The sequence below is a fragment of the Cyprinodon variegatus genome, unplaced genomic scaffold (assembly GCF_000732505.1).
Source record: "Cyprinodon variegatus isolate N-32 unplaced genomic scaffold, C_variegatus-1.0 Scaffold29, whole genome shotgun sequence".
Classification (NCBI taxonomy): Eukaryota; Metazoa; Chordata; class Actinopteri; order Cyprinodontiformes; family Cyprinodontidae; genus Cyprinodon; species Cyprinodon variegatus.
Genome location: NW_015150482.1, coordinates 1,881,381 through 1,906,393, shown reverse-complemented (window position 1 = coordinate 1,906,393; position 25,013 = coordinate 1,881,381). Strand labels below are relative to the sequence as shown.

At 39.6% G+C, this 25,013-nt stretch overlaps 2 protein-coding genes across 4 annotated transcripts in view; one reads left to right on the top strand and one right to left on the bottom strand.

Annotated features, from left to right (window-relative positions):
* Positions 1-9,658: 9,658 nt before the first annotated feature.
* On the top strand, positions 9,659-14,636 carry LOC107100231 (ras-related protein Rab-7a-like). 3 transcript variants are annotated; one of them, XM_015398649.1, is made up of 5 exons: positions 9,659-9,751; positions 9,993-10,119; positions 10,203-10,421; positions 14,246-14,371; positions 14,458-14,636. In XM_015398649.1, the coding sequence occupies exons 1-5, from the start codon at positions 9,696-9,698 to the stop codon at positions 14,542-14,544; spliced, it is 615 nt and encodes a 204-aa protein (XP_015254135.1). In that variant the 5' UTR covers positions 9,659-9,695; the 3' UTR covers positions 14,545-14,636. The 3 variants fall into 3 exon arrangements, with proteins under 3 accessions (XP_015254135.1, XP_015254142.1, XP_015254149.1); XM_015398656.1 differs by having other exon boundaries at positions 9,665-9,779; XM_015398663.1 differs by having other exon boundaries at positions 9,724-9,784.
* hcfc1 (host cell factor C1) overlaps positions 14,636-25,013 on the bottom strand; it is a 16,155-nt gene continuing 5,777 nt past the window's right edge. Inside the window, exons 13-28 of the mRNA XM_015398639.1 lie at positions 24,574-24,678; positions 24,249-24,465; positions 23,973-24,109; positions 23,749-23,896; positions 23,357-23,577; positions 22,343-23,246; positions 21,847-21,995; positions 21,601-21,735; positions 21,305-21,512; positions 20,863-21,138; positions 20,674-20,780; positions 20,427-20,561; positions 20,155-20,340; positions 19,765-20,062; positions 16,904-16,967; positions 14,636-16,817 (exon numbers count right to left, since the gene is read on the bottom strand). Coding sequence (XP_015254125.1) covers positions 16,778-16,817; positions 16,904-16,967; positions 19,765-20,062; positions 20,155-20,340; positions 20,427-20,561; positions 20,674-20,780; positions 20,863-21,138; positions 21,305-21,512; positions 21,601-21,735; positions 21,847-21,995; positions 22,343-23,246; positions 23,357-23,577; positions 23,749-23,896; positions 23,973-24,109; positions 24,249-24,465; positions 24,574-24,678 — 3,330 coding nt within the window. The 3' untranslated portion in view covers positions 14,636-16,777. The remainder of the gene's footprint in view (positions 16,818-16,903; positions 16,968-19,764; positions 20,063-20,154; positions 20,341-20,426; positions 20,562-20,673; positions 20,781-20,862; positions 21,139-21,304; positions 21,513-21,600; positions 21,736-21,846; positions 21,996-22,342; positions 23,247-23,356; positions 23,578-23,748; positions 23,897-23,972; positions 24,110-24,248; positions 24,466-24,573; positions 24,679-25,013) is intronic.

Below are 25,013 nucleotides of genomic sequence, written 5' to 3'. Positions count from 1 at the left end.
ATGGTCTGGACATGGACTGGCAGCGCACAAGCCTGATACTGTGCCATTCATTTGGTAGTCAAAACAGCTCCCCAAATTTCCTCTCTCTTGGTTCATTTACAGTTTTCAGGGAAATCAGGGGAGAAAAACAGTTAGGAAAAAGCCTTAGTGTCATGTAACACAGCTTTTTACAGCCTTTTAAGAAACCACAACAGTTAGAGAGTTTATTCCTAAGAAATGGTAGATGGGGGCACTGATAAACTGCATCAGTTAGCCCAGATGCAAATAAATACATGGATCATGACAGCTGTGTGGAAAAAAAATTATTTATTAGATCAACCATCACTCTAAACATTTAATTCCCAGCCAGGATTATTCAAGTAATAAATTCTGTGAATAAAGCCAACAGAAATAAACTGATGAATATAGCTAAAGTCAACACTGTCAACCTCAGTAAACTTTTTATGACATTGATGATCAGGAAACAATAGAACGGCTTAAATATCTTCTTTAATCAGACACTCAGGTGAAAGATCTTTCTTGGTGAAAACTAAGATTGGATTTATCAAATGTTTATCAATTTTATTGAATAATGCCAAAGTAAAGTGAGGAGGGCTTTTATAGGGTACTGTGAGAAAGTTGGTGTTATCCATGTACAAGGTAAATACACGGCTTGTTACTTTCATATAGGGCTGATAGACTATATCTTTAAAAAATATATATAAATTGTTTATAAAGTTTAAAAAAATGTATGGTTTCCTTAGCTTTAATTCTTTGAAAAATATGTATGGGTCTCACACAAATAAGAAATGTGCAGAAAAATAGGCCCAGGATGGGATAACCCACATTATACATAAAGCCCCTGAGGTGGCTGTCTATGTAGATTTCACATCAGGAAGCGCTACATAAAAAAATAGACCCAATGTAAGACAAAGTCTTAACTGTTATTTTAAAAGCCCTGCAAAAAAATAATGGCATATATCATTGTAGTATTGCTACTTCCCATCCACTGTGTGCTTCAGAGCAGAAAGTACACATTTCTGAACATTATCAGAAACCCTTCAGACCCCCTCATGAACTTTTTGAGCAGCTGCCATCAGTCAAATGGGAAATCAAAACCAGACCTCATAATTTTAACAAACCCCCAGTATTGATGTAAAAAACACATTTGGCACAGTTTGGTGACATTTTTGGATAAATGTGCCAAAATGGCCTCTCCGCCTAAGAAATTTCTCACTAATACCATTCTAAAATAAATATGATTCATCTGATTGAGTCCAAATTTGGTATATTTTTACACAACATTTAGATTTAAAAGTCTGTACTACTTTTTTGTGCTATAAATAATATTTTGGTAGTGTTTTGCAATGTTTATTTAAAAGAAAATTTTGGCGAGGTTCAAAAAATGCAAAATATTTTGTATTTTGTCTCTAATATTTCAGGCAGGGTCAAAGCTACAATGGTGCTGACACCAGAAAACCATTCTATGACATCTTACCTTTACAGAGGTACCAAAAGTTTCTTCTTAAATCTAATAGCTGTGAGGCTATAAGTGATTTACTTTTGTGTGTTTTTGTCAGGCAGAAATTTATTTATACCCCCTGAGGGTGTAAGAGGTTAACCAACTAGCTATTGGCCCCAAGTACCACACTGAGCCTGATTCTGCTGGAGGTTTCTTCCTGTTAAAAGAGAGTTTTTCCTCTCCACTGTCGTTCCAAGCATGCTTGGTGTGAGGGATTGCATTCGAGTCAATGAGTCGATGCAATCAACTGGTTTACCTTAGATAGAACATTTTGAACCAATTTGACTGTATGAGCTGGTTGAATTGTATCCTGACGTTGTTTGTATTTATTTAACTCTTGGCTCCACACAGGAATCCCATGGGAAGATTAGGCCCACTCGATAACTATAGATTCAAATGGTTCCCATATGCTGTCAAAGGATTGCAATGGTTGATGTTTCACTAACCCAAAATAACCAAGTAAAAATGATGATAGGCTCTTACTTAACCAATAATGTCAGAACCTGGATCTGTAAATAACCTTAAACCCAACTTAACTAGGCTTCAGTTTCAAGTTTAAAAAGAAAAAGAGCAGGACATTCTATCTGCTGTGCTCCTTCATAAGCTAGCTATTAGCAATACAGGCTAATAACAGCCCTCATTGCATTACATGTATTCATCTCTAAATGAACAAATTACAAAAGAGTTTACATTGTTTTGCATTTAAAATAATAAATAAAATCCAAAACATCACAAGGGCTAAATAAGAGTTTACTGTGGCAGCTTTGTATTTAATATGAGACAGCCATATTGGATTTTGAGGGCAGTAAGAGATCTTACACTTTGTATAAGAAATCTTTTCTAGTTTATTTATCAACCTTTGGATAATTTAACTACATTGCTGTACCACAACAAAGCAAAGACACATTAGACCATATTTATTCATTTTAACGTCCAAGTCCTGTATCAATAAGCATTTCTGCCATGTTGGTGATACCTGAAAGATGTTAGAGCTGTGAAGATAACTTTTTAGTGACAGCTTGATGCCATTTTTTCCTGTGTATTTGTCCATTATATCCGACAAAAATCAGAAGGACAGCTGTGTCAAAGTCAGATGATGCTGAGCTGAGCTGCACACAGCGTACATCGGCTTACGTGGCTGTTATGAGGAGGAGCGACGAAGACGGGTTCTGTGTGGCAGTGTGGACAGCTGGACAGGGACGCTGCAGCCTGCAACGCCCTGATAAGCGCTAATCAAGATGAAAGGAGGAGGCCGGGAATTACAAGCCCGCTGCTTGCTGTTGCACAGCAGTAGGTCCACAGGCCTCTATAGCATTGCCCTGGTTGTGCTTACAATGACAGGAGCACACATACAGCATGCAGTCAGTTGTCACCATTTCCCTCTTCCACTTGAAGTGACACTACAGTGTGAAGTACAGGACAGTTTGGATTGGTGATTGAGCCAGTCGTAACTGGATGACGGATGGCGCTTTGTGTCACCACTGGACTTTGATGGCAGCCTTCAAATTCCCAAGAAACCGGCTTCTGTGAGGCGGTGGTCTTATCTCTTTGGTGCAGGGCTGCAGCAGCAGTGCTATACCCAGGAGAGCTCTCTCTCTCTCTCCCTCACTCACTAACACACAGACTCTCATCGCCAAACTCTATAGAGACGAGTTGCCTCCTCAATGCTGATCTTGGCACGTGAGGTGACATTTTTTGCAGCACAGGAGTGTGAAAGTATTGCTCTGACTAATAAAGTTAGATCTTCATTTAGCTATCGTAACTTTTTATACTGCTGAGCTTCTGTAATCTCAGAACACAGCTGTGAAAAACAGTAAAATGATTTCCTCCTGTATTCTTTCTTTATTTTCCCGTAAACTGTTATTTTGGTTTTTTTCTGGTTCCAGTGTAAAAAGAGGAGCACTTTTGTTAGTTGCAATGATGTTTGTGAAATCTTTTTTCTAAGAAAGTTTTTCTTAATGCAATTTAACTCTTTCTAAACAAATTTGTCCCATTAATTTATCCCTAACTCTATATATTTCTTTGAGATTTTGCCGTAGATCCACAAGAAGTAGAAACATCCCTCAATTAATACCTAGTAGAACATTCTTACAGCTTCGAATAAATTATTCTGCAGAAGAAAAAGCAGAACGGACTTGGTTAGAATGGATTTACACAGTGAGTTGCATCGGTCAAAATAAGACTGAATGTATCCGTCTTAAATTGGTCGAGACAATTTTTAATTTTACAAACTTATCTTTCTAATATGGTTAGCCTGCTTGTCACAACCTAATGGTTATGACATTGAGCTCAGGATCCAGAGGTTCTGAGTTTAAGCTCCACTCCCACAGACCGCCACTATGAGTCTCTGAGCAAATGACCCTTAACCCCACACTGCTCCCCGGGTGCCATACAATGGCAGCTGACCTGCTCCCCAAGGGGATGTGTTAACTGCAGAGAGCTCATTTTGTTGCTCTGTACTTGTGACAGTGTAATTACAATACAACGCTGACAATAAAAAGCTAGAAGCAGTGTGAAAAAATAACCTCCAGGTTACTGGCTGATGAGGGATGGCTTTAATCCAATAGACCAATGATACCTCCATAGGAAGTAGGAGATAAGGTTTTCTGAATAAAGCGATGACAGTTTAGATTTTATTCAGAGTAAAAAAAGGTTATCTTGATTTATCATTTACCATTTGGCCCTTGATTGATCCTTTTAAGTAGAATACATCACATTACAATACATTAAATTAGAATAAGATCAACAAAACATCTATTTGTTTTTTTGAGGAGTCATCACCTTGGAAATCTGCCATGATCATGTTTCAACATGTTGTTGTTGTTGCTGGGCTTTAATTAAAACCTGCCAACAAATCAAAGTGTGATTTTGGTCCTCCTCCTGCATTGATGTCAATCTGAAAATGTTGTTAACATTAGCCCGCCTTGCTGTCACCACTCTTGTCTCAATTCCATCAAAAGAGGCGCTTCCAATAATCAGGGATTCACCTGCAGGCAGTCGGTAAGTGTTGCTGCTTGTGTAACATGTTACCTATCGTGTGGAAACGATGGTAAACAAACCATGGTAAAAGCCTAATGTTACTATCCCTCCATTTACCTGAATGAGCATATAGACATGTTACCCTCATGAGGAAAAAAGGGGTATGAAAAACAGTCCCAATGAGCTCTACTTTTTGTTCTTCTAAAACTGATTAAACATGAATTTAAAGTCAATTTGAGAAGGATTTTATGAGTAAAAACACTAGGTTAGACTTCTATAAATATCCCAAAAAAGTTTAAAAACCTAAAAAGAATATATAAGAGGAAAAGCATTTGAACAAGGATGGAGCCCTGGGGAACCCCACAGTTAAGTAGAAAAGCTGTAAAGGAGTACTCTTATTATTGAACTGGAAAAACTCCCAACCAACAGTTACGGCTGAAACAATTTTGACTCTGTGACACCAACACAAGTGACGACCTAAACCTCTAAAATGGGAAATCAAAATGCCCTGACCTAAGGTTAAGCTGGATCAAATCCAGCTGATAAAAACAAGGACAGTTGGACCGCTAATTTCTTAGGGAAAGATTTAAAATCATGATGACTCTAATTAATTTAAAAAAAACTTTGATTGTTTATTATATATATCCAAACCAGTATGGATGATATTATTTGAATCTTTCTGTTTAGTTGGCTTGAATTGACTATGAATATCTATGATAAACTAAACTGTATAAAGTGCCCTGAGACAATAATTGTTTCTTGAATTGCTTAAATATAATTTATTATTATATATTATATATTTATTGAACTGAATTTCATGAACAGAAAGATTTAGGTTGTTCTTCTTGACTAGAGGTTGTATCACGACATGCCTTTAAATGCAGCTTTTATTTTAAATAACAAATCAGGGATGTGTTCATAAAATCAACACATGGTTCTGTATATTTTAAAAGGTCATAAAATCCCACAGTGTTTTTGTGTGAGATGGATGAAAATTTTACCACCTGAAATGGAAAACTGATTGGTTCAAATTAAAACAGAAATTGACATGGAGGTGAGATGGATGTACTTCAGGAGGATATTTGAATGTAGTTTGATCTGATTAGAGGCTCCCACATGTTTACTTTATCTGCAACATCAAAAGAAGAAAACTAGAAATGGATTTTTCATTATATTAACTTTTTATGATCACATCAATACCAGATTTGTGAAAATTTCACCTGTCATGGTTGCCCTGCCAACAGAGCTCTGCAGCTCCTCCAAAGTTACTGCAGGCCTCTGGCAGCTTCTCTGATTAGTTCTCCAATTCCTGAGTTTTTCAGGTGGTTTTTCATGTCTCAGTAGGTTTGCAGAGGTGCTGGACTCTTTCTCTTTTATAATAATGGGTTGCCATAAAATCTAGAAGCAGTCAGTGAGCTGTCAAGAGCTGAGAACATAGTTCAATACTTTAACTGTGCAATGAACTTTAGCACAACTTCCACCCTGACTTGTCTGCTGTCCTCCTCTTCATGGTGATGTTTGTTTTCTAATGTTCTAAACTTCTGTTCTTTATAGAACAGTTATTTCTGCTCTGATTAAATTAAAGAGGAACACCGTTTTTTTACATTTTACATTGAGTTTTGTGTCATTTGGAGCTGTTCTGAAGATATTCGGTTTTGTTATATCCAAGTAACGTCTTCCTATGGGCAACGACTTGAAGGCACAAACTAAACTATTCATAATTTATTCTTTATGGTACGCCAGCATTCATAGCATGTAGGCGAATCACTGTCCCCCAGACATCCGCGGTTATATTTTTTTTACATTTATATTTATTTTTTTTTAACAAAGCGGCGTGTCTATGACGTCATCCGCGCGCGTCGGCTACCGTTCATTCATCCTGTCCGCTGAACTGCTGCTAGTTTTACTCACATGCCTGGAAGATGTCTAGTGCTACTACCACAGATGATCTCGCTCTTAAAATGGAATTGAACGATTCAGATTAGCTAGCTGAATGAATAGAAGGGGTAGAGCGTAGCCGCCTGTGGCCCGGGCTGCCTGTAATAACTCCAGTCCGGCGCACGGATGACGTCATACACACTCCGCTTTGTTTTAAACAGATAGACATACAGATAGACTTTACTTACTTATCAGGGGCCTCTGAAGGCTTTTGGTTGCAAAAAATATATATATTTAAGGGTGTCAATGAAAGGTGGATAAATAAAAATAGACACCATATTTAACAGATTTGTAATTTTTTAAGCAATTATTCATTCCTAAAAATAAATAAATACAAACTGGAAAAACAAAAGGTATATGAATGCTTTTGCAGGACAGTTTGACCAGGTCCTGTTGCATAGCCACATAATATTAGGTAACAAATGTAATATTGTTCTTTAGCACATTATCACATTAAACTAAAGAGCAGGAGGAAATGCAGCAAATACTTGCCATGGGAGTATTCTTACAAAGATTTCTACATACACGAATATATATACTGTATATTTTTTTTTTTTACTGTTTTATTAAAAACACTTTACTGCCGTATAAATGCGGTTTCAAATCATGTGTCAAAGCACAGTATACACGGAAGAACACCTGATGCATTTAACTTTGATGGAGCTGATGGAGACCTGGCTTAACGCAGGCATCTGCTGCCCCCTAGTGGCCAATCATGTTGCCAGATTACCAGGAAACGTTTCAGGATGTATCTATCGCTTGTTTGTGTGATTAAATAAACAAATATTTAAAGAAAGGAGAAAGAATTAAAATGGAATAAAAAAAAACACATCAAATTGATAGAACATAACAGAAAGCTGTGCAGCAGTCTGATGATTATGGCACACAAAGTTTATGGAGAGGTTATGAGAGGTTTCTAACAAGGTTCAGATCCGTTTTCCTGCAGCAGCTCTGACACAGATCCTGGATGGAAGGTGGGGACATCATGCATGACATCTCCCTCTCTGTTAATTGGCCTCTGCAGGATGTAACGGTAAATAAATTCAACCCATCATTGTTTCCTTACAAATCTGCAAAGGTCGGAAGACAACAAAATGTACACTTAAAAGAAGAGCAGCATCTCTCCATCATATTTTCACTAAAGTAAAACCAAAAAGTGTACATTTAAGAATTTACTCAAGCCAATGCGAAACAAATATTTGGTAAAAAGGCAACTGAGTAACTGCTCAAAACATCTGATTTAACATTAAGAAAAATAAAGCTGCACAAAATATAAAATAATATATTTATTCTGGTATTTAAAAGAATAAAAATAAACACATCTACCAAACAATTACATTATAGCAATATCAGCAACTGTTTTTACTCATAGCAACCGTTTGAAACGTTTTAAAACGTATGAAACAGGTATTAATACTATGCTTTTAAATACATTAAATGAGGTAACTTCTAATTTTACTTGATCTCTGAATACCACAGCAGAATCAGGGGATAAAAAAATAACAATTAAGTCTAAAATATAAACTGTATGTGCCTCTCTCAAGTTTTCTTTACACAAGCTTGTTCTCAATTGAGTGAAGTTATTCATGATGAGTAGAGTAGCCAGAAATCTTTATTTTAACTCAAATTAAAGTAAAACATAAACTGGTAATCTACCGCTAAAAACTGTAGCTGAGTAAATTTGGCTGTTTTACCATCTACTACAGATCAAGCATAGCATTCAGAGAAAATCAGCATCTTTGATTAAAGGAAACTAAAGATGAGGAAATTCTTTGGAATTTGCCAAGTGTATTTAAATAAATGTGAATATTTTGGACATTTTTACCTATTTCAACAATTAACTTCAAAAGTTTAATTTGTCTAGGCTAATAGATAGCAGGTTATGTTAACTTTGCCATCTTCTAACTTTTGCATGGGCGGTTGGTGCCTGTTTCCAGTTATCTTTGGCCTAAAGACAGAAATAAACCATAGACAGGTCTTCATGTAGAGAGTAGACACACCAAAGGGCTTAGAGTCACTAATTGGCCAAATACTCATTATGTATGACTGTGGGAGGAAGCCGGAGTACCCAGAGAGAACTTAATACCTTTTTGCTGCATGGCAACAGGGCTACAAACTGTATCACAATACAATAACAGTGGCATCAGAAACAAAATTGCTGCCATACCTCATAATGAGTTGTTTATTAAGCTGCACCTGATGAAAGACATGTTGCTAAGCAACCAAAAGAGGACAAACTTGTTATCTTTATGCATTTATTCTGTATATAAACACTTGTTGGTGGAGGAGGAGTATAAAACAAGCAAAGAACACCGTAGATCATTCTAATCAGTGTAACCATCTGCCAGGATGGAGCGTTTTAACGCTTCTTTTGGCTGACAGGCTTAAAGACGGAGATTTTATTTTCTAGTAGGACTTGGCTCACGCATACACTTCCTTACTGAATCCTTACACTGAAGATCATATCCACACACATTTTTAAAATGTCAACATATAAATATTACAAATCTTTTGTTTTTCTTATTTAACTTGAGTTTAATTTAATGATTAAATTGAACTGAATGAATTTGAAACTGAATTTTCTGTGCTCATTATGAATAGCATTCAAACTTAGAAAAAAACACAACCTATCAGTTTTTACTGTATTTATATAACTATTGATTTTTTTTTAAAACTGAGTAAATAAAAAAGAGACTCTCCAATAACATCCGATCAATAAGATAAATTAAATTATTTAACATTTAACTATCACCTCTGCTTCTTTGTTTAAGTGTACGATTGTATATTTTTTGTTTAAAACAATTTGAGGGTCAAAGCGCGAGAGGGCCACACAGGTGCGCAATCAAATGATGCTTTCAAAGCCGTTAGCCTTTATAAAGACATTTAACAAACATAATGACGGCAAAAAATTTTTTTATCATTGTTTACTTATTTTGAATCATGTATGTTATAATTTATATAGAAGTTGTTCAACAAGGAAATATAAGTCAGACTAACAGTATACAACATTTCCTGAAAAGTGCTGCCCCTTGCTTTTTTTTTTTTTATTTGTTGCTTCCTGTATCCATAAGCTACATTCCTGTTTTGTGCCTTCAAATTTGTAATTAGACATTTTGGAAGCTAAAATAAAAAGTTTAAAAACATTTCAGGAAGATAAATCATTTGGTCCTGCTTAAATGACAGGTGATCCGGGAATTTCCGAGCAGCACTTGAAGGCATCATCTTCCGCTGCAGCTTTGGAGGATCGTGGATCAGCAGGCAGCTGCCTCTGTTCAACATGAGTGAAATAAAGGCTCCTGTGACCCTGAAGACGATCCTCATAGGAAACTCTGGGTAACCTTTGATTTTCACCGTCACTCTAGTAAGGTTGGATTTAGTTTGTTTGTGTTCAGGTGTTTCACTTTTTTATATAGATGTAAAAAAAAAAAAAGAAAAATAAGATAGGATATTTGAATATTTACATGCACTTGTTAACCATTTTACGTGACATATGAGATAAATGTGTGTCGTTTAGGAGAGTGAATGAAGTTTGAGTTATTTTTCAACGATCTTCTAAGTGCGTGTGTTTACACAGGGTGGGAAAATCCTCCGTCATGAACAGATATGTGAACCACCGCTTCACCAACATGTACAGAGCCACCATAGGAACTGACTTTTTCTCCAAAGCAGTCAGTATAGGCGGAAACACGGTGACTCTGCAGGTATGTCTCCAGGTCATAGAAATGCATGACTCAGACTGCATGCATGGCAGTAAATCCTGAGCTGTCTGTTCTGTGTGCTTTAGATCTGGGACACAGCAGGCACAGAGAGGTTCCAGTCTCTGGGATCACCTCTCTACAGAGGGAGCCACTGCTGCATGCTGGTGTTTGACGTCACCTCCACGGCCAGTTTCAGCGCTCTGGATGTGTGGAGGAAGGAGTTTCTGGTCCAAGGAGAGCCTCAGGATCCATCTGACTTCCCCTTCATTGTTCTGGGCAACAAGACGGACCTGAGCAACCGGCAGGTCAGGGAAATGAAATTATACTCTACAATGGAAAAAGTATAACCTTGCTTAAACTAAAAAAAAAAAGATGTCCAGATATCACATCTAAACTATTTGACTTCACAGAATCTGAATTAAATCACTTGACTATATTATGTTGATGTAAACATTAATACTGCACTTGACACAACTTAAAATCTTTGCCCTGTTCCAAATGATTTTCTGAACATTTCAGTTGACGAACCAAACTAATATATTGACATTGGACCAACCTAATATACTTACTTTTAACTAAATTAACAAGAATTAATGTTTGTATAGAAACCAGTTCATTAAAATATAACCAAATGAGATTTTTCACATATAATTTGACTTTACAATTTAAAATAATTTCCATTTCCCATCTTACAAATTCTATACACCCTGGACAGGTTGCCAGTCCATCGCAGGGCAACACAACCATTCACACACACACTCACTCCTAAGGAAAATTTGGAGAAGCCAATTAAACTAACCATCATGTTTTTGGACTGTGGGAGGAAGCCAGAGTACCCAGAGAGAATCCACACGTGCATGAGAAGAACAGACAAATTCAGAAATGCAGAAAGAAAGATCCCAGGCCAGGAATTTAACCCGCAACCTTCTTGCTGCAAGGGAAGGCTGCAAGGGACTTGGACTTGATCACGTGCTCTGAGTGCATGCAAAGCGCAGTTCACATTTGACTCACAGGAAAAAAATTACCTGCAGGCCATGAATAAATATATACATATTGAGATAAATCAAAAACTTTGTCTTGGGTTCTTTGTACATGTATTTAGTCTCAAAATCCAAAAAGAACGAGTTACACAATCAAATCAATAATTTTATCTAGTTTAGAGTGAAAGCATTACCGGTAGTTTGAATGAACAGTTACATGTTACACTTTTATCAGTGTAGGAGCAGGCCATTCTCTGCCTCATTTAGGATTTTATAGACCAACATAAAGCTTTGAAGGAGAAACCAGATCTTGATGTGATTTCTTACCAGTGCTGCAAATGCAGAGCGACATTTATGCGGATTGTTCTCTGCAAAAAAAAAAAAAAAGCTGAATCAGATTCTGCAAACATCAATGTTCAAGTCTTGCCTTCAGTTTTCACATCTCTTTAGGTAAACAGAGGATACACTGATAAACCTTTTCAACATTCTGGTGTTGTTTTAGCACCTTCTGTTGCAGCATAAGATGCCTATTTAGGGTTATGCCTCTTTGGTAAGGTGAACCTCCCTCTTGGGGGTCAGTTTTTCTGCAGCACCTTACAGGACCATCCTTTTGCTCCATTCACCAGATTCCCAGTCCCTGCAAAGACAAGAAAAAAAAAAGAAACCATGGTATGACACAGCCCCTGTTGTGCTTTAACCCTTTATAGGGCAGGTTACAGTATTTGATCACTTACATTCCCCTTAAAAATGGAGTCCCTCGTCCCTCAGTGAGGTCTAAAGGCACAAGATTTATATCCAGCCATTCAGTAAAGATACTGCTACATGGCTGTGCATCTTATTTTGGCATTTGACCAATTAGATGAACCCTTTAATGATATAGTACCTACTGTAAATTAAGTTTAAAAAAAAAGGTAAAAAGCTAATTGAAAAGTTAAAAAGTAAAGCAAAAAAGTTATTCAGCCTAGTTAACAATTTTGTTATTTTTCGTAATATATTTGGGCAAGTTGGCATTTCTTGTTATCAAATTGACATTCATTTTTGCCATCAAAATATCAATTTTTTTATGTTACAAAGGTATTAAGGTCTTGTCCTGGATTACAATAACACTATTAGCTTGAAATGTTGATTTTTTTTTTTTTTTTTTTTTGTCAATGAGTGCCCTATAAAGGGTTAAGACAGGGATGAGTACAACATGCAGAGTTATTTTCCCCTAAAGATGTATAGTATGTTGGGACAGGGGCGGATTTAGGAAATGTGGGGCCCTAGGCAAAGACAGGCAGGGGCCCCTTTGGATTGAGAAGACAAAAAATAACACAGACCCATTATACAGATAGAGAAATAGAATAGACATACATGATTTGTTCTAGATTTTGTCTCTCTCTATGTATTGTACTCAGCTGACTTTTCATGCTGTCTCAAAAGGAATGAAAGATTATTTATAAATACTGAGCTTACTTAGCTGATTGCTCCTTCCTGTGTTTCCAAAAAGGTGACGGCAAAAATAAATAACACAGTCCTTCTTTTCATTGTAGACAAGCCATGATCTGCTTATCTGTTCTCCATTTTACATTTGGATGAAATAATAGCTGGAAGTAAATCTGCGCCTGTCTCTATTTTTTGGAAAGAACCCGTCCTTCACCTGGAGTGGTCCTCTCCATTCTATCGAGCAGCGTACTCAATCAGACGGCTTCTTTAGCCAGAGTGCCGGGTCACCTTCAAGAAGTACACTGCTCACTAGCTGGGTGGATGATGCTGGAGTCTCGCAGTCTGGTAGAACAACATCATTATGAAAGCCTGGCTGGATCATTCTGGAATTCTTTCCGTCGCAGCCCATCTGTTTAATGCTGAAAACAAGAACACATAAAACATAGTATAAGGCTTTTACCCAGTGGTTGAATATAAGTATATTTACTCAATTGCTAAAGTAGAAATTTGAGGATGTCATGCAACTTTAACTCAGTCTATGCCACTGTAACTAAGAGGAATAATATATATATATATATATATATATATATATATATATATATATATATATATATATATATATATATATATATGATGCATGTCCCAGGACACATACAGATATGACAATTGCTTAAACTACTGAACAGTAAAATATTTCATCTATAATTAACTCGACCCTCAACATCCACAGCTGTACACAATAAAACACATTAAAGCAATGTTATTACAAAATTGTAATGCAGAGTAGTTGGTAATAACTTGCTTATGTTTTTTGAATGTATAACTAAATTATTAAGGACTAAAACACCTAAAACTAAAAGCCTGAGGTTTTCCTGAATTTTAACATGGAAAAAAAAAAAAACCTACATAGATTATTTATCGTTTTTAGCAAAAATGCTCAATAAGACAGTTGCTTATTAGCTGAGTGGATGATGCTGGACTAGCAATTACAAAATAAATTCAAAACTTACTTTAAAATGACCCATCTTTAATGAGGTAAATAAACTTATCAAAATAGGGGAGACGTCCCCTTCGACGGTTTAATACTCACCAGGAGTTCATCTCCACATGAGGGACCCTCCTCAACAGGTGCCAACTTTACCGCTGACATTGCTGCTGCTGGTGTTAGCCGCTGCTGCAGTGAAGAAGCTGAAGTCAGTCATTGTCTCTAACTTTGAAAGCAGCTTCCTTTCCTCCTCCTTTCAGCACCGCTAGGGTAGCTTCTTTTCATCTCTTTCGTCTTCCGTGTGTCTGGAACTTTCTGCACATGTGCAGCAAATATACTGATCCAATCTAGTGGACACTTAATATAATAAGCATTCTAATAGCATTTTAGCAAAATGAATTTTATCAAAAACATGTGCACAAATAAGTATTAGCTGTATTAACCATACATGTAAAAGGAGTTTTATGGGCCCCCCAGGCAACTGCCCATGTTTGGCTAATGGTAAGAACGCCCCTGTGTTGGCAATGAGTTGCATAGTGTTTGTTTGAAAAATGAGTAAAAACTTGAGCATTTTCAGATCTTGGGTTTGTAAGAGCGTTTTAAAAAGCACATAAAGGTGACATCCCATCCCAAGAGATCCTAAGAAAATGCAAATGTAACATATTAAAAGGTTTAAGGGGTGTGAATATTTTAGTGAGGAACTGCATCGGGGCATTTCCTAATTCACTTTCTTCCCCAGGTGTCTCACAGAAAGGCCCTGCAGTGGTGTGAAGAAATTGGAGCAGAATACTTTGAAGGAAGCGCCAAAGAAGACTTGGACCTTGAGAAACCATTTCTGAGAGCTGCAGAACTTGGCCTTCAGCAGGTAATTGAGTCAAAAAGAACAAGGAGACTCAAATCTCTGTTTAACATGTTTATTTTTGATGATAAAAGATACATTACTCCCTACAGTACAAAAAACACACATTGGAAAATACAGGACATTTCCAGATAACCTGCGAACAGCCGAGAGAAACTCGCAACACCTGTGAGTGCTGAGGAGCACCCGTCCCAGGGAAGGAAAGTTCAGAGACCTCGGCACTGCTGATGATGACCTATCTAACAAGGGTGCAAAAATAGTGACCCGGCAAAGGTACTGTGGAAGGAAAGGACACAATTGTATATACCACATGGAGAGAGGAACAAACTCATTAAATGTTTTTTTTTCCATCTTTTTTTTTTTCTTTTTTTGAGAACCTTCAGCTTATGGTCTAACTTAAGGCAACACTACTAAAATACACTGCTTTTGCATGCATGTCTAGTTTTGTTCAACAGACACACCGACACGCACAAAATTATGAATGCATATGAAGAGAAAGTTCGTTTCTAGAAAGAAATCAGAAATCCTAACCTGAACCCAAGGCGGCAAAGCAGACCCTCGGCTCTGATGCTCAGGCCTCTTTTTATTTTTTAAACCATCACAGCTGAACCGCCCTTACAGAAGATCTCCAATCATTTCCGGTCAGAAATCTCCCTGTACACATTTGATGAAGCTAGCAGGATTTCCTCACTCCTAGTGAATCAGCTTGACAGAAACAAAAATCAACCAGAACAATCAGGGAGACTATATATATATATTTATATATATATATATATTTGTTTCTTTAAGTAAAGACACAAAAGGCGATCAAGAGATGACCAACATGTAAAAACAGTTTGTTACAGGTAATTATATAAAAGGCCAAGATGTTTTTTTTGTGTGTTTTATTCTTGCTCTATGAACGATTTAATTTACAAGTGAGTCGAACTGTAAGAGGCCTTCTCAGGCAATTCCATTCAAAGACAACATGTCACAGGTAGCTTTGCACACCAGCTGTGGTCTGAAATACAGAGCCTTAAAGGAAAGACAAAATTTATTTAGTTGATTCACAGACAAAGTGTGTGTGGTGGGGGGTCTACTAATATATTTAACCATTCTAAAAATTAAAGATTTATGAGCATAAGAAGTAGGGAACAACCAACTGGGAATAGGGAGAAAAAGGTCAAAGGATCAAATACCGATTTTTTTTTTTTTTTATCTTGTAACCCTGGAACATTTGTGTTTGGCAAACAAAGCAACACAAGCATTGAGAAATAAACAAGGTAAAAAATAAAACAAAACTCCTCTCCCTGGGTCCACTTCAAAGTTCCCTTCAGTCCTACAACCTGTCCGGTTCTACTTGGAACAAATACAAAAGTCATCTTTCAACAGGAACATACAACCAACCGAGTGAAGGTTTTTAAAAATATAGTGACTTCATGAACACAGCCACCTTGTCTTCCCACCAACACAAACTACGAGGATCGACAGTTAAAAAAAAAAAAAAGAAAAAAAAAAAAGGTGTTTTCTTTTAAAATGCACACATACACATACACACAGGAGGAAAACAAAGCTTAAAAATACAAAAATAAACTACACAAGAGATTTTCTGCGTCACTGCTAATTTTTTGGGGAAGGTTTTTGGAATTTCTTTTTAATGTGTGCAGCCAGTCTGTCCTAGCCAAAGTCCACCATTCTTTCTCTTCAAATCTCATCTTTTTTCCCTCCTTTTGCCGTCCTTTCCAAAGCGTCAGCCATCACGCCTCGTCTTGGGGTAAAAAGCGCACAGTGATGATATTACCAGGAGACTGGGGTCCAGTATGATGACTGTACAGACTTGGTTCTCTATGAAGCAAATTGTTTGGAGCAAAAAAAAAAAAAAAATGTCCTCTTTTGTGGAGGACAAGTGCTTTATTTGTTTCCATACCGATTTTTCCGTTCATCTAAACTAATGCCTCCACAGCCATTTTTTTTTTTCAACACTGTACATTTTATGTAGTCTCTTTCTACATCCCCCCCAGAATTCACAAAACAGGAAAAAACAAAACAAAAAAGTAACATAGCGCTCAGGCTGGCTCCCAGTTTGTGAATGGTGTAAATACTTCTATAATGTTCAACTACTTGGAAAAAAAAGAAGCCAAAAAAATAGATGTTAAAATGAAGGAAGGGGATGTGACTGAAAAAAAGAGAGAATGTGCTTCTAGGTCTGAGTTGCTCTAAAAATATTACGACCAACAGATCAAATAGGAGGAGGGGTTTATCTACAGAAACGCGTCTCAGATTGACTTTCGTCTTGGCGTCTACCAGAGTCGACGTCTTGATCTGAGACATGGGGATGGAGGAGATGAGGACGATGAGAGAGGGTCAGTCTTCCTGATAAAAAGGATAATGGGGAGAAAAAAACAAAAACAAAAGAGGGGATTCTGGGCAACCTCACTGGTCCGTCCTCGCCTTCTTTGGACCAGTTGTCTTGCTGCAATGAAAACACATGAAAGCAGAATGAGCAGTGTTCAGCTACAATCACGTTCAGCCTGTGTTCAAGTTTCAGATGATACTTACGGATCAGGAGAGGTGCCTGGTCTTTTAGCGGCAGGTTTTGCAGAAGTTGCGTCTTTACCAGATTCTGTGGATTGCAGCAATAATTAGATCTAGATCATGATTTGTTGTATGTATTCAGTTTGATGTTTCACCGCAAACTGGTTCCAATAACCAAACCTTTTTTATCCTTTAACTTAATGTAGATGCCAAAATTGAATGGGGATGCTGTTAATTTTATTTAGCCAATATAATTTTATGTCATAAAACCTACATGCAATTAGACTGAGGTAATACAGAAGCAGTAGCTTTTATTTTTCTTCAGAGGTTGTTATTGTTCTGAGGGTCCAGATGCTTCAAGTATGTTTAGGTCAGGGGTGTCAAACTGGTTCCAGAAAGGGCCGTGTGGCTGCAGGTTTTCTTCCCAACCAATCAATAGCACACCAGACTCCATTCATCTCATCAAGTGAGTCCAATCTGAACATGATGACTTGATGAGATGACTGGGGTCTGGTGTGCCATTGCTTGGTTGGAAAGAAAACCTGCAGCCACACGGCCCTTTCTGGAACCAGTTTGACATCCCTGGTTTAGGTAATCCTTTGGTGATCTCTGCCCCACATGCATGGAGTCATTGGAGACGACAGAGATCTAACCAATGAGGAAGCCTGGAGCATAAAAGCTCTTAGGGCGAAATCTACACCGTTTTTTTTGTAAGTTCATGCAACATTTTTTCTTTATTAAAAAAAAGTTTCTCCACAGTCTTTAACATAGCGAGCCTATAGTAGACGGAGTACAATCAGAGAAGAAAAACAGTGTGTGAAGGGACACAGCTGCTGAACGCTGTAGAGGCCTGAGCTGCTGCTCTGCCAGCCTGTGTGCTCATAAACACCTGCAGGGTGCAAGATATCCATCTGACTCCAAGGTTGATACCGCTCCTACAATGAAAGGGTTCATGAAACTGACGCAACTACAGCTCACAATTACGTGAAGCAAAAACAATGAAGCGGCTTATAAATATGTTTTCTGTTGTTTAAAAATGCACTTTCTAATGTATCCATAGAAAGCTTGCCAATTAAAGGCAAATAAATGCTCCTTTTTCATCCTCTGATCTTAACAGGCGAGGTTCAACGACATAAATGGAAATTGAAAACTTGAATGCAAAAAGAGTATTGTTAAACTTTTTCGAGATAAGCACAGACCGAAGACTACAGTCCTTAAACGGCCAGTCACATTGACTTTTTTTAAATACGCCAGTAGCTTACTATTATTATAGAGTGTTTGTGCTGGTGAATTATTTTATTAATGTAGTTTAAATTTTTTTTTTTTGCTAGTAAATAAAGTCTTCAATTATACTTTGAATGACAAAACTAAGTGATCGGATGTACGGCACGGTGCATGTGCACTGGGAGTAAACAAGGAAGTGACATGACCAAGCAAGTTATCACCTTCCAGTTAAGATAAGAAAATGAAGAGCAACATCCATTGTGGGAAAAAAAACACACAAAAAATGTTATCCAGAGAGGAATATGACTCTCAAAGCACTGGGTAGTGATGGGTTTGAGGCATCTTAAAGTGTTTTGACACCTTACCAAACTATTGATCTTGTGTTGATACTGTCTCACGGAATACTGACACCTGCTGGACCTTTAAAGACACTACAGGCAGCTTATTTGATGGACTAAACTGAATTGATTTAATTACCTACTACAATCATATGATTTAAATTAGTGTAGGTAGTATTGTATTATTTCATATCTTTTATATTTATAGATACAGTCAATAAATAATGTAAATATATCACATGAAAATTTAGGGGAACGTGAGTTAGAATGCTTGTGGACTAGGATTTTAAATCATTTTTAAAACAATAAGTGCAGTAAAAACAGTAAATAAACTAAGCGTCAATTTGAAATGGACTTTAATTCAGATAAGTTGAGTGATAACTCAGAGTATAAGTTATCACTCAAAATGAGAAAATAAAAATGAAACAGCTGAAACTTTTCTACTCCTCTTGGGCTGCTCCAAATTTCTTGATAATTTCAATGATAAACTGTAAAAGATGAGACATTGTTTTTTAGCAGATGCATCATGTTGACCGATCCATTTTTAAACACAGTTTAGTGTATCAGTCAGTTAGAACCAACTGCTGTATCGGTCACATGACTTTCTTGAAACGACACGAGCACCGATAGTGTTTTGCTCTATGGGCTCGACGTATCGGTGGTGCTGGACCCGTCACTCGCACCGGGTATACAGAATGGATGTTTGTGAGGCAAGAACTAAACCTGCAGTGGCATTCAGATGTCACTGTGGAGTCTATTGATGCACGACTAAATGTCAATATGAACAACTATGCCCTTTCCATAGTATCTTAACATTGTTTTCTTTCTAATGATTTTTTTTTATTAATCTCTGATAGAGGATGATTTTCTGGAACTCAGCTGTATATTTATTTAAATACCATTTGATCTTCAGCCACGCTGAGCTGTCATTTTTCCATAAGGCGTGGCAGCACAGTGGGATCTATTAAGCCGCGTCCGCTGCCACTGTTTTTTGTTTTTTTTTGGTATTGGTATGAAAGCAGACTATGCCCCTTTTAAGGTCCAACTCTTTATGATTTAACAAACAAAAAACATAACTACTATTAAGTGAACAATGTGACTGAGTTCATCAGATTGAAATGTTCACCTGAAGAAGATGAAGTTCTCTTGCTAACAGCACTATGAGGTGATAAAGTACTTCTTCAGTGTATTGTTCATCCAAAAAGTGATGCTGTTTTAAACTGTCTCCCTGAACTTGCATCTTTTACGACTGCGAGTTGGTAACCAGTGAAGAAAGGAGTCAAGCTCCAGTCTCGATACAACCTGAGGAATCTCTCTGCTTACCTTGTAGCCATCGAACTTGAGTGGCTGGGCCGTAACCCTTCTCATTGCGGGCAGCGATGCGGAAGATGATAGCCGGCTTAGTCGTGTAGTCGATGTGGGCATTTGACAGGCTGGACGACTGCACCAAGCAGGAGGGGTTGGGTCCACAATACACTCGCATGAAGGCTAGCTGGGCCGGGGTGGAAGCCTTGGCCTCAGCTGTCTGGCTGCTCTGGATGGCCAGGTATACGGAGTACTCAATGATTTTCCCTGATGTCACTGAAGGCGGCTCCCAGGTCAAGTGAGCACCATCTGGACTCTGAAGACAAAAGTAAATAAATAGAATGTCATGGCAGAGGAAAGTCACATTTCCACATCCCAGAAACATTTGGCCAGTGATAAAATTCTCACCTTGCTAATTTTGATGGCACATGGGGCCCCTGGGAATCCAGGTAGGCAGGTCTTGAAAGCAGAAATCTCAGAGAATGTTCCACGACCACAGGCATTGATTCCAGCCACACGGAACTTGTACGCCGTTCCAGGCTGCAGCTCCATTTTCTTCATCTGACTGTAGTCCGGTACAGCGCCAGAGTCATCCTACCCCAGGAAAAGAAGAATGTTAAAGGAATGGTCTCTGAGAAGAACCCGTCCACAGACTTGCACCCAGAACCCACCAAACTTACATCTCCTTGAGAATCATCTGCTGGCACATAGAAGTGAGTGACAACCATGTTTGTCACTTTTACAATTCCAACGTCAAACCACTGGTTCTCCTTTTTAACAACAGGCTTCACTGGAGTTGGCTGAGGGGCCTGTTTCTGGACATGAAAAAAACAAAACAAAGTTAAAAAAAAACACTTTTATTCCCATTTCCATGTAAAGTATTTCTGATTCTGATTTCCTCAAGAGCAATCAGGTGCTGAACCTCACCTCTCCCTCAATTCCATTGGCCACCTCTGCGAGAGTGGCTGCAGCTTGGAGCTTAGCTGGACTTGCTACGGATATAGACGGTGCGAATGTACTCGATGGAGCCAGAGCTGGGTAAAGGAATAGGACAATAAAAATTAGACCAATGAAGGTTAAAAACAGCAACACATAAGAAAGAAGACAAAGACTTACTCTCAGCAGTGGTTCGCGGTAGGAGGGATGCCACAGCGCTAGTGACTGAGGCAGCCATTTCATTGTGTCCGTTGCTTTCTACGGACGGGTCATTGAGGCTGTCAGCAGGTGCCAGGCCCTCGGTGGGAAGGCTGCTGTCTACCGCGGCCTGCTGCGCTGCAGCATGAGCTTCCTGCAGTTGCTGCTGCTGCTGGACCAGAGCTGCTAGTTCTTGCTGGGTCAGCATGATGGGGATGTTGGTGGGCTGCTGAGTCTCTGAAGAACCATCACCTTCATCTGTAAACAAGTTAACTTATGTTCAAGACTAACAAAATCTAATTTTCCTTCAACAGCGACACAGACTTTAGCCATTTATGTTGATTCTGTCTTTAACTCCACAGTATTACTTCCCCTTTTCAACGTGGCTGTGAAAGAATTGTTTCCACTCAATGCACACACTCACTCATTACAACTTGTTGAGCTGCCTGGAGAACAGCCTGGATGGCCAGAGCCTGCGCCTCTTCTGTGGCTGCAGCCTGGGCAGCAGCCTCGGCTGCAGCAGTTACGGCCAGCTCTTCGTCCGACAGCCCTGTCACCATCAGCGTGGCCCCCTGGGCCTCCGACATCAACTCTGAGGGCAGGTTCAAGGCCGTCGCAGCAGCTGCCTCTCCCTGGAAGACCAGATGACAAAGAAAATCAGCTGTGATGATAAATCTAACGAGGTTAAGTCTGACCATGTTTACGGTTGTGTTTAATTACCTCTGCATGTGTCTCCATAGCTGCTGCAGGCTCCTCTGCAGGTGCAGCTTCTGCTGATGCAGGTTCTTCTGTCTGCATCGGCTCCTCTGTGGCGCCGGCTGCTGTACTAACCCCTTCTGTGATTGATGAAATCGACTAGAGGGAAACAAAAGTCACAGACACACACAATAAATACACAAAGACAGCCTTTAAATGCAGCAAACAGTCTGTTAAAGAAGCTGCTAATTCAGAGAAGTGTTTGCTTACAGGCACTGAAGGCCCAGGGGCAGGTGTGGACTGAGTCACGTTTGTGATGGCTCTGCCTTGGGTGGTTGTAGCTACACTAGTAGCTGCAGTGGTAGCAGCTTCCTCTGTGGTGCTTGTTCCTTCTGCTCCTTCCTCCGTTTGCTGGGTAGCTGAAAAGGGTCAAAAACAGTACCTCAGTTAAAGATGCAGGGGTAAATAACTGGTCACAAAAATGGTTAAAATAGCATTTCAAATGGATCACATTTACTTATATTAAGAAAAGCTGTCATTTGATGTAAGAGATTAAATAAAGATTAAATCAGCCAGACAATCCTCTGGACTGTTAAAATAAACATCGGAACATTGCGGGTTTATTGTGACTATAACACCTGACAGCGTCTGTTATTAAAAAAGGGGAACATGAACCTCCAAATATCTTATCAAATTAGTTGGGTGTTAAGTCGATTGGTCTTTATCTGCTGTTGTTTCAGCAGCGCCAACACTAGTGACCACATACCTGTGCCTTCGCCTGTCTCCATGTTGCATGTAGCGGTGGTGGCAGTGTTGGTGGTCCCGGTCTCGTGTGTTTCATATGGTGGGTTGGAGCAAACCCTCTGCACCTGGCCTGTTGTGGTGCTGGTCTGGTCCTCTTCCACGCTGGAGCTCGCTGTGGACGGAGTGTCTTCGCTCCCCGTTTCAGGGGTGGGATTTGTGTGATCGCTCTGCGTGGTTCCTGTTTCGCCTGCGTTCATGCTGGAGGAAGCTTGTGTCGCTGTGTTGGTGGTGCCCGTCACGTGGGTCTCATGGGGGGGATTAGAACACACCTGCTGGGCTGCTCCCATGCTGGATGAAGCTGTGGTAGCCGTGTTTGTTGTCCCGGTTTCGTGGGTCTCGCAGGGTGGGTTGGAGCACACACGTAACGTAGACAAGTTTGAAGATGCCGTCGTGGCTGTGTTGGTGGTTCCTGTTTCATGGGTTTCACAGGGTGGGTTGGAGCAGACCTGTCCTGAACCTATTGTAGCTGAGGAGGTGGTAGCCGTGTTGGTGGTTCCTGTCTCGTGGGTTTCGCAGGGCGGGTTGGAGCAGACTTGTCCTGCTCCGATTGTAGCTGAGGAGGTGGTAGCCGTGTTGGTGGTTCCTGTCTCGTGGGTTTCGCAGGGCGGGTTGGAACAGACTTGTCCTGCTCCGATTGTAGCTGAGGAGGTGGTTGCCGTGTTGGTGGTTCCTGTCTCGTGGGTCTCGCAGGGTGGGTTGGAGCAGACCAGGGTGACAGTACCAGAGCTGTCTCCTGTCGCTCCAGCCTCAGTTGAGCTGGGCTGTTCCGAAGTTGGAGAAGCCAGAATGGATACGGGGAGATCCTGCACAGGCTGGGCTTCTACACCACTGGGGGTTGTGATCAGAGTAACCTGGGTGGGCTGGTTCTGAGACAGAGGCAATAACATATTAGACACCGTAACGGAACCTTATCTCTTCCTTCTACTATCTTTTTTTCCCCTAAGTTTCGAGATGTTTTAATCACATAGAGCCCCACCTGCACAGTCATCGTAGAGGAGGGCAGTGTAGAAGTAGAAGTCAGACTAGTCTGAGCAGCTGACACCGTTATGGCAGTAGGGTTGATCACCTGGCTGGACAGTGTAGCGATGTTTCCCAGTGTGGTGATGGGTGTCACCAAGGAAGCACTGGAACTGTCTGCTGTGGCTCCTGCCAAGCTAGTGGACACCGTCCCTGTGACAGTGCCAAGTGTGGTGACCCCTGGAGAAAGTGCAGAATGAGTTAGTAAAGACAGTTCAAGCCTCCAGGACCCTAGAGTTTGAATTTCCACTAAATTAAGACATCAAGAGCGTCATCTCCTGCCGGTCAGACATGAACTGTTTCTTACAAAGACCCTTTAGTAAAGTTTGGAGAAAAGATGGGTCTTCTTACCAGTGGTCCCCTTGACAACCAGAGTGGTCACGGTGGGCTTAACAGAGGAGACCGTCACTGGAGTAACCAGACGGACACCTCCCACTGTGCTCATGGGCACAGTACGCAAAATCGTACCAGGCTGTCCTGGCGCCCCCTTTAATACCACCTATATAAAAAAAGTGACACCCTGTTTAATAATTATTCATAAAAACTAACATATTAATAACAATCATAAGAAATACCTGTGTCAGCCCCTGCTGCCCAGCTGCAGTGGTCAGTTTGGGCACAGCAGTAATAATTTTACCAGGAGTTCCAGTGGTCATCACCTTCGTGGTAAGGATTGTTATTGGTGTTTTCATACCTGCACTGCTGGTAACACCTGCATAAAAAAAGGTTCAAAAACTGATTTTCCACCAGCAACGTCTTTAAATCTGCCTGAGATAATTGCAAAAAGCATTATCCATCAGTACACTCAGGTGCTTTTTCACTAATAGATCATAACACGACTGAGCTCAGACCTGTAGCTCCAGGCTGGGTCATGATGGCCGACATGGGGATGGTCTTAATGATGGTGGTGCCCTGCTTAGTAGTAGTAGGTGAGACGCCACTTATATTGAGGATTGTGGGCTTGTTTCCTGTGCCTCCGGCCTGAGAGGTTGTGATGATTGTTGTGGGCTTCCCATCGGCAGAAGTCACCAGTTTCAGGATGGTGCCAGCTGGGAGGGGACCTTTTGTCTGGGAAGAAAATCATATATTTAACAACAACTCACAGCGATCGCCTAGTTCCTGTCAGCAGTTTTGAGCGACCTCGATTTGATTCCTGCACTCATGCAGATAGCTGACCTGTATGATCTGTGTGAGAGGGTTAGTGGAAGCCTGGCCTGTGACAGCTGATGTCTGCACTGGCTTGGTTTGTACCACAGACATCATCTTTCCAAGGTTGGAGATCTGCCGACATAGGAGAGAAACTCAAGTTCATGAGACACTAGAAAGCATTGGACAGCACAGGCAGGTCAGAGGAAAGGTGGTCTGCTAAATTTGTGGCTCTGAGTTATTGCTTTCCTAACCAATCAGTCCTACAAATGAAGATCATCAATCTCAGTGTTTTCGTAGTTCAGCTCTTCAACAGTTACTATAAGCTAACCACCCCGCTCAATGTTGCTCATATTTAATGTTATCTCTGTCACATGCACACCTGGTATGGAAAAATGCTGTTTACACAGCTAACCAAAAATGGGGACTATATATATATATATATATATATATATATATATATATATATA